Source organism: Toxorhynchites rutilus, chromosome 2 (assembly GCF_029784135.1).
Source record: "Toxorhynchites rutilus septentrionalis strain SRP chromosome 2, ASM2978413v1, whole genome shotgun sequence".
Taxonomy (NCBI): Eukaryota; Metazoa; Arthropoda; class Insecta; order Diptera; family Culicidae; genus Toxorhynchites; species Toxorhynchites rutilus.
Window position 1 is genome coordinate 26,598,334 of NC_073745.1, and position 12,695 is coordinate 26,611,028.

The 12,695-nt window shown below is 45.9% G+C and overlaps 1 protein-coding gene across 1 annotated transcript in view; it reads right to left on the bottom strand.

The window, feature by feature from the left end:
- Positions 1–12,695, bottom strand: part of LOC129765615 (tyrosine-protein kinase-like otk) — a 191,195-nt gene that overhangs the window by 9,386 nt on the left and 169,114 nt on the right. Inside the window, exons 10-15 of the mRNA XM_055766027.1 lie at positions 11,825–12,214; positions 11,610–11,753; positions 10,979–11,542; positions 10,127–10,923; positions 9,895–10,067; positions 15–351 (exon numbers count right to left, since the gene is read on the bottom strand). Of these exons, the coding sequence (XP_055622002.1) occupies positions 15–351; positions 9,895–10,067; positions 10,127–10,923; positions 10,979–11,542; positions 11,610–11,753; positions 11,825–12,214 (2,405 nt within the window). The remainder of the gene's footprint in view (positions 1–14; positions 352–9,894; positions 10,068–10,126; positions 10,924–10,978; positions 11,543–11,609; positions 11,754–11,824; positions 12,215–12,695) is intronic.

A 12,695-nucleotide genomic window follows, 5' to 3' on the forward strand; every position in this document is an offset into this window, starting at 1 on the left:
AGCCCTAAACTAACCAGTATCTTGTGCAGCTCCGTGGGTGTCTCTTCCGCCACCTTCCATTCCAGCTTGCCGGCTTGAGCTTGTGCTAGGTACTCCTCGTCGGTTAGATCCTTGAAGGGCAGCGAGGTGGCTTGCGTGAACAGTTCCCACACCAGCACCGCAAACGAGTAGATATCACTTTTGATCGAGAAATCATCATCCTGGAGGCACTCGGGAGCCATCCATCGAACCGGCATCAGCTGGTTCTTGTACTTGAAGTACTCCTTGCTGTATTTGTCTCGACTGAGCGCTGGCAGTGTGATTTTGGCCGAGAAGTCACTGCTGATGATACAGTTACGGGTGGCGAGGTCCCTGACGAAGAAAATTAATGAAAGAAACAATGATGAACATTAAGGGAACTGAACGAAATAGGGGCCTCAAACAGTGAAGTAAATTATAGATAGGGGAAGTGGGGGCATAGTGGTCACCCTAAGGAATATGCCCATTTTCAGCGTCTACATATCGCTTCAATTCCCGTTTCTCGAAGAATATTATAATTCAACTCATTGTTGGTCAAGATAGCAAACGTCTTTAAATTCAAAATAGTACACTTTTCATCATTAGAAAAAAAATTGAAAAATTGAACATTATTTTTGCTTGGAGGTAAAGTGGGGGCAAAGTGTTCAATCACACATATCAAGCTAAATGAGATAGATTTATGCGTTTTTTTCGTCCAAATTTGTTCAAATCATATTCGATATAGTAGGTACATTAGGGTGGCAATGGATGTATGGAAAAAATTTCATCGTCGTATTTCGAAAACCGATCATGTACATTTTGTTTATTGGTCCAATGAAATGACCTATGCAAAATTTCAGCTCAATCGGACATGATTTAGGGGTGCCTCAAAACGCTTAAAGTTTTGAATTTTTTATCCGCGAAAATCATCCAAGGAGTAGAGGAAATTTGGAAAATCGTTTTTTTTATTTCGATTCCAAATGACTTAAAACTGTATGAAACGTCGAGATCTGGTGTCATCTCGAAAAAAATTTTTTGGCCGGAAATCGACCTTTTGGGATATTCGGAAAGATTTTCGTGGATCAAAAAATCAAAACTTTGAGCGCTTTGAGGCACCTTTGAATCATGTCGGATTGAGCTGAAATTTTGCATAGGTAATTTTTTGGTCCAATAAACAAAATGTACATGGTCGGTTTTTGAAATTTGACATGACCATTTTCGCTCCCCCCCCTAATGGAGGGCCATATAAAACGTTCAGTTATATATCAGCTTCCTCGTCAGCCGTGCACCAGTAAGAGCGATTTCGTGAAAATGTTGCAGAATGTCGCTAGTGTCACATTGGAATGAACGGCCGGGAACGCCCACAAGATATATCACAAAAAATACGAAAAGAGCATTGTTGTGTTGTTCGTTTTTCGAATTTTTGTGTTTTCGTTGAAGATTTCATCAGTTTTTTTAACCAGCGTCCAACATTTTTGAAAACGAAACCAGAAAATCAACTCTCGTCTCGTAATGAAGATGGTCGAGTTTCGAGCGACATAGCATGCGCTGCCATAACTATTTCGCAAATAGTGACGTCAGTCGTTGTGTTTATATTTGATTGCCCACCGCATCCATGTAAAAATGCTATTTTCAGGAAGTAAATTATCAATTAAAGACGTACATTTTTGTAGAGCTCCCGCTGAATATAAGGCTAATGTGATAGCGTGGAGTGAATATTTGTGAAATCACGTCGAAAAAGACAGATAAAGGTGATATTTCCAAGTGCAATTTTCACTCCCCCACGTTCATAGAAACAAACGAAGTTTCATTATTTTACCGTTATGAAATTGATGTTTCGAAGGCTCTCAGTGTCGGTGTGTATGTTGTGAGATAATAATCGCCAATTAATCAAAATTTCAGTGAAAATTTTACTGCTTTCGAGAACTAAGCATACGACTGCTCTCTAGACCTTTTTACCACATGAATCATCGAAATAAGCCAGGATATAAATGTCTTCTGTTAAAAAACAACCAGTTTAATAATTCATGAGAATTTTGGCTCAAATAATCATGCAACCGTGAGTACTTTCAACATTGTTTTGTTTCTTTCATATACATTCCATATTGAATGCAAATAATTACGACCAAGCAAACCATTTGTCATGACAATTGTCATGCGTAAATGCGAAAACAGAATAGAAACATACGTTATGAGGCATGATGTGATGCCAACCTCTCTCAGTTTCTATTCTGTTTTCGCATTTTCGCATGACAATTGTCATGACAAATGGTTTGCTTGATTACGACACGATATTTTGCTTGCTAATACAGATACACTTCGCCTACTACTCCACCTCTATATGTACCTCATTGGGTATGCGCCATATAAATGAAGCACAAATTTCTGCATAACTTGAGAACTAATCAAGCAAATGGAACCAAATTTGGCATATGGATGTTTTAGGGAGCAATAAATGTTTTTATGGTGGTTTGACACTCTTTTTTCCTCTCTATAAGGGGGGGGGGAGGCTTTATGCTGAACAACTTGAGAATTATTGAAACAAATGGAATCAAACTTAGTATATAGAGGTTTTAGGGATCGATAAACGATTCTATGGTAGTTCGACGTTCGACATTGCTCCCCCTCTCGAAATGGGGGCTGCTAAACAGATGACACACAAACTTCTACATAACTTGAGAACTAATCAGGCAAATGGAGCCAAAGTTCGGATGTGTGGTTTCTTGGGTACAAGAATTGTTTCTATGATGGTATGACACCCCTTCCTCGTCTGGGAAGGAGAGGGGGTCCCATAAAAATAATGCACATATTTCAACTAGAGATGTGCCATCCGCTCATGAGCTGTTCATTCGAATCGCTTCATTATAGTGAGCGGATTCGGATCGGTTCGCAATCAAAACAACGCAGCTCATCAGCTCATAAAAAAAGCTGATGCTGCGAGCTGTTGAGCTGATGAGCTGCTGAGCTGTTGAGCTGATGAGCTGCTGAGCTGTTGAGCTGATGAGCTGTTGAGCTGATGAGCTGTTGAGCTGCTGAGCTGATGAGCTGCTGAGCTGTTGAGCTGATGAGCTGCTGAGCGGATGAGCTGCTGAGCTGTTGAGCTGCTGAGCTGCATAGCTGTGGAGCGCAAAAGCTGCAGAGAGTGTGAATTTTGAGACGCGAAAGAATTTTTCGTCTCCCGCGTTTTATGATATAACGTCAGTTTGTTTTCGTGTGTCCCTCTTCGTTCTTTAGCTTTAGCAGAGATGCCAGATAGGAAAAAGGTTTTTGTTTTGAAGATATTAAATCGTTCGTTACCAAACAAAATAATAAACATTATTATATACTTGTAAATGAAATTACTATATTATATTGTTATTTAAACATGACTGTTGAAACACATAAATTTATTTCCGTGTGCTGAATCAAAACAATTCAGAAACAACCCGGCATAAATGCTAATGATTGATAATGGTCTTTTTGTTACCTTTGTCATCGCGAAGAATTATTTCTCGTTGCGCCTATTAGTGGATTTATTTTTGTATACTTGGATGCAAAAAATATCTCGGTAGTTTTATCAAAAGACGTTGTGTCGGCCAATATTTCTGAAGGCATTTTATTTGGCTACTGCTGGTTTTTCTGTTGTTTAAGTTCAGCATATCCTAAGCATCTTCTATGTTGGATTTCAGCATTCAATTTTTGTTTTATATCATATTATTAGAATTCATATTAGTTTTAGTTTGTGTACAAGTATATATTAAATTCGTTTATTTTTTTGCTTTCCGTCCTTTATGAAAATGCACACTATAAAATGTCCCATGGTAGTTATGCAATTGTGTGGACAACCGCAGAATTCAACTGAGCTGAAGAGCTGTTCCAAATGAGCAGCTCTCTTGTATGAGCTGAACGGCTCTGAGCCGCTCACCATGATGAGCTGATTTGCCCATCTCTAATTTCAACCAAACATATTCCTACCAAACAATTGAAAATTTTCGGAAAACTCTGAAATAAAATGGGAAAATTCGAAAAATTCAATCCGCATGTGTTCTACAATTACATATTGACAAGCGTTGTTAAACCATTTGATGTTCTCGGTGACGAAATTGATCTTCGTTCGAAAGTGGAAATAGATTTTAATGTGATAAAACGCACTCCTGTATCGTCTTCTATCTATATAAATAAAAATGGATCGCCGAATGTGTTGATAAGAGCAAAACTCGAGAAAGGAATTGTCCAATTTAGGGCTTTCTTCATTCTATCATATTTTCTGTATCAAACATTTATTCCATGGAACTGAGAAACATGGTTTTTTTTTACAAGTGGATGAAAAATCTTGGACGAGAATTGTGTCTGAAAATAATCTGATATTGTAATGTCGAGTTTTGCTAGAAGTACTGAAATTTATGGTAGCAAATAATTTTAAAGGGTAGATTAGAAGATCAATCAATGGGAGGCGATCTGGCGTAGTGGTAACATCCATGCCTCTCACGCTGAAGGTCACGAGTTCAATTCTCACTCCCGACATTCTTCCAAAAATGGAAGTAAAAGTGACGAACCAGCCAAATGAGTTGAAAGTCACTATAATACAGATATAAAAAAAAAAAAAAAAAAAAAAAGATGTGGGTCCCCGAACTGGAGCTGGTCCTGGAACGGGCGTAAGAGCGAGCGGCCAGCGGCTGGAGGGCGATGTGCAAGAGCGGGCCACCAGCCGGGTTCAACCCGAAGAGCTACCGCCACACGGAAACAGCAGCCATCGACATCACCAACGAAACGCTGCGCCTACGAGGCGTGTTGCGACTGTCAGACGACAGTCGTCCACACTTGTGGGTACTACTAGGCGACGGATCATGTGGACACACGAAATGAATGAATTCGTGATCCGCGCCTATTACATCTGCACTGCTTTGGAGACGGACATGAGCGGTCGCCCTCGAATACTCGCAATGTTCGAGGAAGCGTATCCAGAGTTCGTCGGGAGGCTTGACCAAAACGCGATGAACGCGAGGCGTAGAGCGATTGTACGCAACAATATGCTCTCCCAAACGCAAGTCGACGAGATCAAGCAGCAGGTGCAGAGAGAACTAAGCTCCAGTACAAGCAGAGCAAGCGATGTGTCGAGACGAAGTTCAGTACGGCTGAGCAATTCATTCGCGAGTGGGGCACGCGAATCAGCACCAGTGGAGGCCACAGTACAACAACCCCCTGAGCCGGAAGATCCACAGCCAGATCAACAACTACTACGCGATCTGGTCTTCCATTACGACGAGGCGATCTCACAGTTCCGCGACACGGACCCTTTGTCGCGCCCCAGGATCCCGAAGTTGCAGCATTCCCGCAGGCTGACAAGTGCAGTAAAGCTCATGAACGAGCACGTTCTTCCGCTGCACTTGGTTGATACTGAGAACATGGAGGAGCTGCAACTGAAAGTTTACTGTGCTGCTGTGGCGACCGCCAAAAGTTTAGGATACCGTATTAGGCCAAGAGGCGGACTGCTCCAACATCTCCGTGAAAGGCGTGAGCCTCCATGGCGAAGGAGATTGGAGCAACGGATTCTAAACAAGCGCGCCGCAATTGGAAGACTGATGGCGTAAAAAAGAGGCAGCAGATCGGTGAAATTATGTCGCCAAGTTGCTGTGATCGTGCGGCCTACTGAACTTCGCCAGCTGGGAGCTCACCAGCTGACGGAAAAACTCGACACACTGGTACAGCAATTGAGCGTCCTAACTAAACGGCTGAAACGTTACTCTGACTCTGCAAAGCGCCAGGAACAAAATCGGATGTTCAGAGATAACGAAAAAGCGTTCTACGACCACATTAGCGACGAGAAGCCCGACTACCGCGAAGGTTTGCCAGATATTAGCGATGTGACGAACTTCTGGGCTGGTATTTGGGAAACCCCAGTACAACATCGCGAAGGGCAAATGTGGTTAAGACGGGAGGAGGAGAGTTGTGGTGAAATTGGAGAGATGCCAGCTATCATCGTCGGAGAGAACGATGTCCGCGAAGCCTCGCGGTACCTGAGGAACTGGGCAGCACCGGGCCTCGATGGTGTCCAGAACTTTTGGCACAAGAAGCTGACCGTCGCACATCCAAAGATAGCTGAGTGCTTCAACAAGGTGCTACGTGACCCACACAACCTTCCTGAATTCGCCACCCGTGGCGTCACCTTCCTCCTCCCGAAAGACAGCAACACATTGAACCCATCAAAGTACAGACCGATAACGTGCCTATCGAGTCTGTACAAAATACTGAGCAGCATAATTACCGCCAAAGTTTCTGCTCACTGCGAACAGCATCACATCATCGCAGAAGAGCAGAAAGGATGCAGGAAAAATACGCATGGCTGCAAAGACCAGGCCATCATCGACGCAGCCATAGTCGGCCAGGCGGTATATAACCAGCGGAACCTAAGTATGGCCTACATCGATTACAGGAAGGCTTATGACTCCATACCTCACTCGTTTCTCGTCCGGGTATTGGAGCTCTACAAAATTGATCCCGTCGTCGTTAGGTTCCTGCAGCATGCGATGAGGCAGTGGAGTACGTCTCTGCACCTCAGTGATGGGGAAAATGTGTTGCAGTCTAGAACGCTGCAGATAAAGAGGGGGATATTCCAAGGCGACTCTTTCAGCCCGCTTTGGTTTTGTCTGGCACTGAACCCCTCACGCTAGGACGCTCAATAGAAACGGTCATGGCTATAAAATAAGGTATGGCGACGGCGCCCACGAAGAAGTGACCCATACCTTCTACATGGATGATCTCAAGGTCTACGCTGATTCACGTCAGCGTCTAAAGGGTGTGTCACATCAAATTGCATCACGGAAAAAACGCTGTAGAAATTTAATTTTTAGGAATCATATCTTCAGCTTTCGCTTATAATCAGATAAGAGTGTATAGATCACGTTGGCCATGCTTCACTGTAAATTTTTCGTAAATTTGGAAAAATGTCGTCGAACGAAAAAGAGCGTCGTGAATTAATTCTGCGCACTCATTTCGAGAATCCGGAGTTGTCACATCGGGACATCGGTAAGATGCTGGGAATCGTCCAATCCACGGTCAGCAGAGTACTAAAACGATACTTCGAGAACCTAACCATCGACCGGAAGGTGAAGAACGGCAAAAATGGATGCTCCGTCAGTGAAAAAGATCACAAGCGCGTAGTTAAGCAGTTTAGACGCGATCCGAGAAGTTCGGTCCGGGATGTCGCCAATAAGCTGAATTTGTCAAGTTCATTCGTCCAGCGGACCAAGCAGCGGGAGGGCCTGCGTACATACAAGGTTCAGAAGGCTCCTAACCGCGACGAAAGGCAAAACATGGTGGGGAAGACGCGAGTCCAGAAGCTGTACACCGAAATGCTGACGAAGCCGCATTGCCTGGTAATGGACGACGAAACCTACGTCAAAGCGGACTTTCGTCAGCTGCCGGGCCTGTTGTTCTTCTCCGCAGAGGACAAATTCAGCGTTCCGGAGGAGATTCGCAAGCAGAAACTATCCAAGTTTGCCAAAAAGTACATGGTGTGGCAAGCGATCTGCTCTTGCGGAAAGCGAAGCGCCCCCTTCGTGATGACCGGCACGGTAAACGAGCAGGTTTACCTTAAGGAGTGCCTACAGAAGCGCTTACTACCACTATTGAAGCAGCACGAGGGCCCGACCATCTTCTGGCCAGATCTCGCTTCGTGCCACTATTCAAAGGACGTGTTGGAGTGGTACGAAGCCAACGGGGTCACCTTAGTGCCAAAGGAAATGAACCCGCCCAACGCGCCGGAGCTTCGCCCAATAGAGAAATATTGGGCGATTATGAAGTAGGCCCTCCGGAAGAACCCAAAAGTTGTCAAATCGGAGGCGGACTTCAAGAGAAAATGGATTTCTGTTCAAAAAAAACTACAACCTGACGTTGTACAGAACCTTATGGACGGGATAAAGAGGAAGGTGCAAGCATACGGGCTTGGGCTCGAAGTATGAATAAAAAGAAAATGCCAAAAGTTGTTTAATAGTTTTTATTTTACTGTCTAAAATTTTCAAAAGTATCGGTCTACTGGGCGAATTTCTACAGCGTTTTTTGCGTGATGCAATTTGATGTGACACACCCTTTAGGTGTAGCTATCCGGGTTGTCGAAGAAATAAGCAGGGACATCTGTATGAAGTTCGGCCTCGACAAGTGCCGCTGTGTCCATCTGCTGAAAGGGCAGCTTACCGAATCCGGAGGCTACGAGGTCTATGACGGCGAGTTTATAAGAGACATGGTTCGTGGCGAATCCTATAAATATCTTGGATTCCGACAGCTCACCGGGATTCGCCACTCCGACATCAAGACGGAGCTGCGAGACAAGTTCTTGAGTCGAGTGAACTGTGTCCTGAGGACTTTCCTCAACGCGGGGAACAAGGTACGCGCGATCAACACATTCGCGGTTCCCCTGCTGACCTTCAGTTTTGGTGTAGTCAAATGGAGTAAAACTGACCTAGAGGACTTTGAGAGGAGGATGAGGAAAGCATTCAAAGAGGCCGGAATGCACCATCCTCAATCGGCACTGGAGAGAGTTTCACTGCCACGCAAAGAAGGGGGACTTGGAATAGTCGACATATCTGCACTGTGTGTTGCCCAGGTACAACAACTGCGCGAGTACTTCGCAGAACGCGCCAACCAAAACGCGCTATACCGGGCTGTCTGCGCCGCCGACAGAAGATACAGCGCTCTGCACTTGGCGCAAGCGGAGTACCAACTAAACTGCAATCTGCAGACAGTGGAGGAGAAGATTGCAGCTTGGAAGCAGAAGGCAGTGCATGGTGCCCACCCCCATCAACTGGACCGGCCACACGTCGACAAGGCCGCATCTAATCTGTGGCTAACGCGTGGTGAGAGAGTTCAGTAGTAGAAGCCGACATGATAGCCATCCAGGACAGGATAATGCCGACGAGAAACTGCAGGCGGTACGTCTGGCATCAAGACGTTGATGACATTTGCCGGATGTGCCATCAACCAGGTGAAAACATAGAGCACATTATGGGAGGCTGTCCCGTTTTGGCCAACGCAGCCTACACCGAGCGCCACAACAATGTGGCCCGTATTGTTCATCGACAACTGGCGCTCCAAAGTGCTCTGCTGGAAGACAACGTACCAAACTACCGGTACCTGCCTGCACCTGTCCTGGAAAATGACCGTTTCAAGCTGTACTGGGATCGCACTGTTCTGACCGACCTCTCGATCCACCACAACCGGCCAGATATAATGGTTTACGACAAGAGCGACCGCAAAGTCACCATCATCGATGTCGCTATTCCACTGAACCAGAATCTGGAGGAGACCCACGGTCGCAAAATCTGCAAGTACCGACCATTGGCCGTGGAGCTCAAGGAACTGTGGGGGCTAAGGGAGGTCCCAAGAATTGTTCCAGTCGTTCTCTCTGGAACTGGAATTATCCCGAAGACACTTCTGGAAGCGCTAAAGGTGTTGAACATCGAGAAGGAATTGGCCGGCATCCAAAAGTCGGTCATCCTTAGCACCTGCACGATTGTCCGACAATTCCTCGGTCAGGACTAAAACAGCACGAGCATGCAGATACGTGCATTCCGCAGAGCCTAGTCCCCCTTTGGCATTCAGAAGCCCGGGGGCAGGTGAAAATTCTGGCTAGGTTCGCCTAGTTAAGAAGTGAGATAAATCTGCCTAAAAAAAAAAGATGAACAGTTCTGTGATTGGAAAACGTGAATGTGATAACGAAAAATAAATTTTGGACGGGACGAAGTTTGCCGGGTCGGCGAGTTTTTAATAAATTATGTTCGGTTATAATGTTTGAAGAAAATTCCCTTGGTAAGAAAACGTGAATGAAATACTTTCATTCATATAAAAAAAATCAATTTTGGGCGGGACGAAGTTTGCCGGGTTAGCTAGTAGATAATAATGGGAACAGGCATCGAAACTTACTTGTGTATGATGCGTGCCTTGTAGATGGCGTCCATTCCTCGTCCAATTTGGTGAGCGAGCGCTAGAATCTGCGGTACCTTGAGTGGGGGTGGCTTGGCGGCGTCTGTCGTTTCTACACTTCCGTTCGGAGGAGTATTCGGAGAGGTGGCGAGCAGAAATTGTTTGAGGTCACCCTGAAGTTTGAATCGATATCAGACAGTTATTCTATTTTGTGTAAAATACGCTTACTCACCCAATCGGTGTACTCGAGTAGCATGTAGTGGGGATCCTTATCCCGGCACAGTCCGAATAGTTTGACCACATTCTTGTGTGAAACAGTTCTGAACAGATCCAGCTGTCGCCGGAACTCCGAACAGCAATGTTCGTCTTTCACCTTGGTGAGCGCTTTAACCATTACCAACTTGTAATCATTCTCGGGCTTGATCTCGTTCAGTTCTTCATTGGAGGGTTTCTTCGTAATCTTTTCATCTTCGAGCGCAACTTCAGCTGAGGCGTGCACCACTTCGTCCCCGGTCGCTGGCTCCCGCAGCACTTCCTCCTTCACAACTGCGGTTCTACAGTCATTCTCCTTGATTTTTCCCACATAAACATCTCCAAAGTCACATTTTCCAATCTGCAGCATATCGATCACGCTGGTCCGTGAGACCGACAACTGATCAAGATACGAGGATGAACTGCTCGACTTCTTTGATTTGTTAGAGTTGACCGTATCGTCACTCTTGTCCTGTCCGTCACCGTTGGAACCGGTTTTCTGATGACCCGACTTTTTGGAGGAGCTCTTCGATGACTTTGCCTCCTTCTCCGGAAGACAAGGTTCGATTTCACAGTTCTTCATATCAACATCGCCATTCTCTTTCTCGCTCATGTTGAGGCGAGCCTTGCGAGCGGCCCGACGATGGCGGCACCACAGCATCAGACCTACCACCAGGATGATGTACGCGAAGGCAACGGACATTGTGATGAGCACTGCGCGGGTGATTAGAAAACCGTCCTCGGAGGTTTCCTCCGGCTGTGGCATACTGTCAGCGGCTGTAAAAATAATTGTCAAAAATGAATCGTCAATTTGAAAAGTTGATTGACTTACGTTTCACGATCAGATGAACTTCCTCCCGCTTCAATCCGGCACTGTTCCCGATGGTACAACCATACTTCCCATCATCCTCCAGGTGTACCTCCATCAGTACCAGCGTTCCGTTCTCCAGGATCCGAAATCTTTCCTCTTCCGATTGGTTCGTGCTGTGCAAGTACTGCAAATCTTTATCCCACTGGATAGTTGGCTTTGGGTCTCCGGTGGCAACACAGTGAATGAAAACAGTGCCCATCTCCGCCACCTGAATCGATCCCTGGGGAGCGATTTCGAATTTGGGCGCCACGACCACAGTAACCGCCACCGTAGCGCTGATTTCCCCCTGAGCGTTGGCAGCGACACAGGTGTAGTTGCCGCGATGGTCCGTTGTTACGGTGCGGAACACCAGCGTTCCATTGACGTCCTCCACTGCCTCGGGCAGATCGGTGGTTTTGCCGCCTCTCTCGCTAATCCAATGCACCGTTGGGGTGGGTGTTCCCTGTGCTTTACAGTGTATTTTTGTGACGGAACCCAACTCTAGATTTTTGGACGTTGGTGGCTTTGGCGTGAAGCGTAGATTGGCTGGAATAGTTGAAGTAGACAATAGAATGACAGAGTAACAGTGTGCAAGCTTTTGTTTCGGCCTTACATATTATCTGCAGCTCGGCCGAGTTGGAAGTCACCAGGATCTCGCTCCCATTGTTGGACACTTGGCAGTCGTAGCTGCCCTCGTCGCTGGCGATAACCGAAGTGAACACAAGCGATCCATTGTTTCGGTCCACGTAGATTCGAGCTGTGTGAAAAGTGAACAACCGCTATAGCGACAACGGGGACGCGATAAAAATCTAAACCATCACCACTCACCATCGTCCCGAAACATAGAGCTTTCGGTAACACCACCACCTTCGTCCAGATCGGCCGCTCCGTTGTCCCACTTCCGGATCACCTTGCCATCCTTGCGCCACCGCAGAACGAATGCCGTCTCGTTGGAGAGCGTTTGGAAGCCGCAATTAAAAATCGCCGACGCGCTCTCATTAACCACTGCATTGACCGGATGGTCAACGATCTGCACCGGGACCAGCGTGGAGAATCCTAGCGAGTCGGCAGTGGTAAAGGCTGCGGCGGACGCGGCAGCGGCAGCGGAAGATGGTACGGCCGATGGCGCTGTGAGGGCAGCCGCTATGAGCTTATCGCCACGTTTTCCCCGGCATAGCAACGTATTTTGGCTCTTGCTGCAGTCGATTTTGGCGTTGTCTGGTTTGGGTTGGAAAAAAGGGGGAGAGAGAAAAATGAATATGGGAGGAAATGAATTAATGGGAAAGTGGGTTCTTATGTGCCGGTCTGGTCCGTTGATTGCAACGGAGCGATGATAGTGCAGTCGATGCAATTTCGGATGAATGGATATGATGCTTTTTTTTCTCACAATTTTGAAATTCCCGAGACACATATGGGCTCGTATGTAATGATAGGAGAATTCAATAGAGACTAAAATTATGATAGAAAGCTTTTCCGAAATTATATTGGCGCAAAAGTAGACGAGCAGTTTGTAGTTTTGAAATTAAACACATAAAACAATATTTTCTAGGTGATTAACAACGATTCAACGAATACGGCTTATTTTATATCTTGAATGGCGTTAACGTTCCCTTGTGGAACTTTTGCCGTCTCAACGTATGCATTAACTAGCGTCATTTATTAATACTTGGTCGAGATTTCTTAAGCCAAATAACACGAC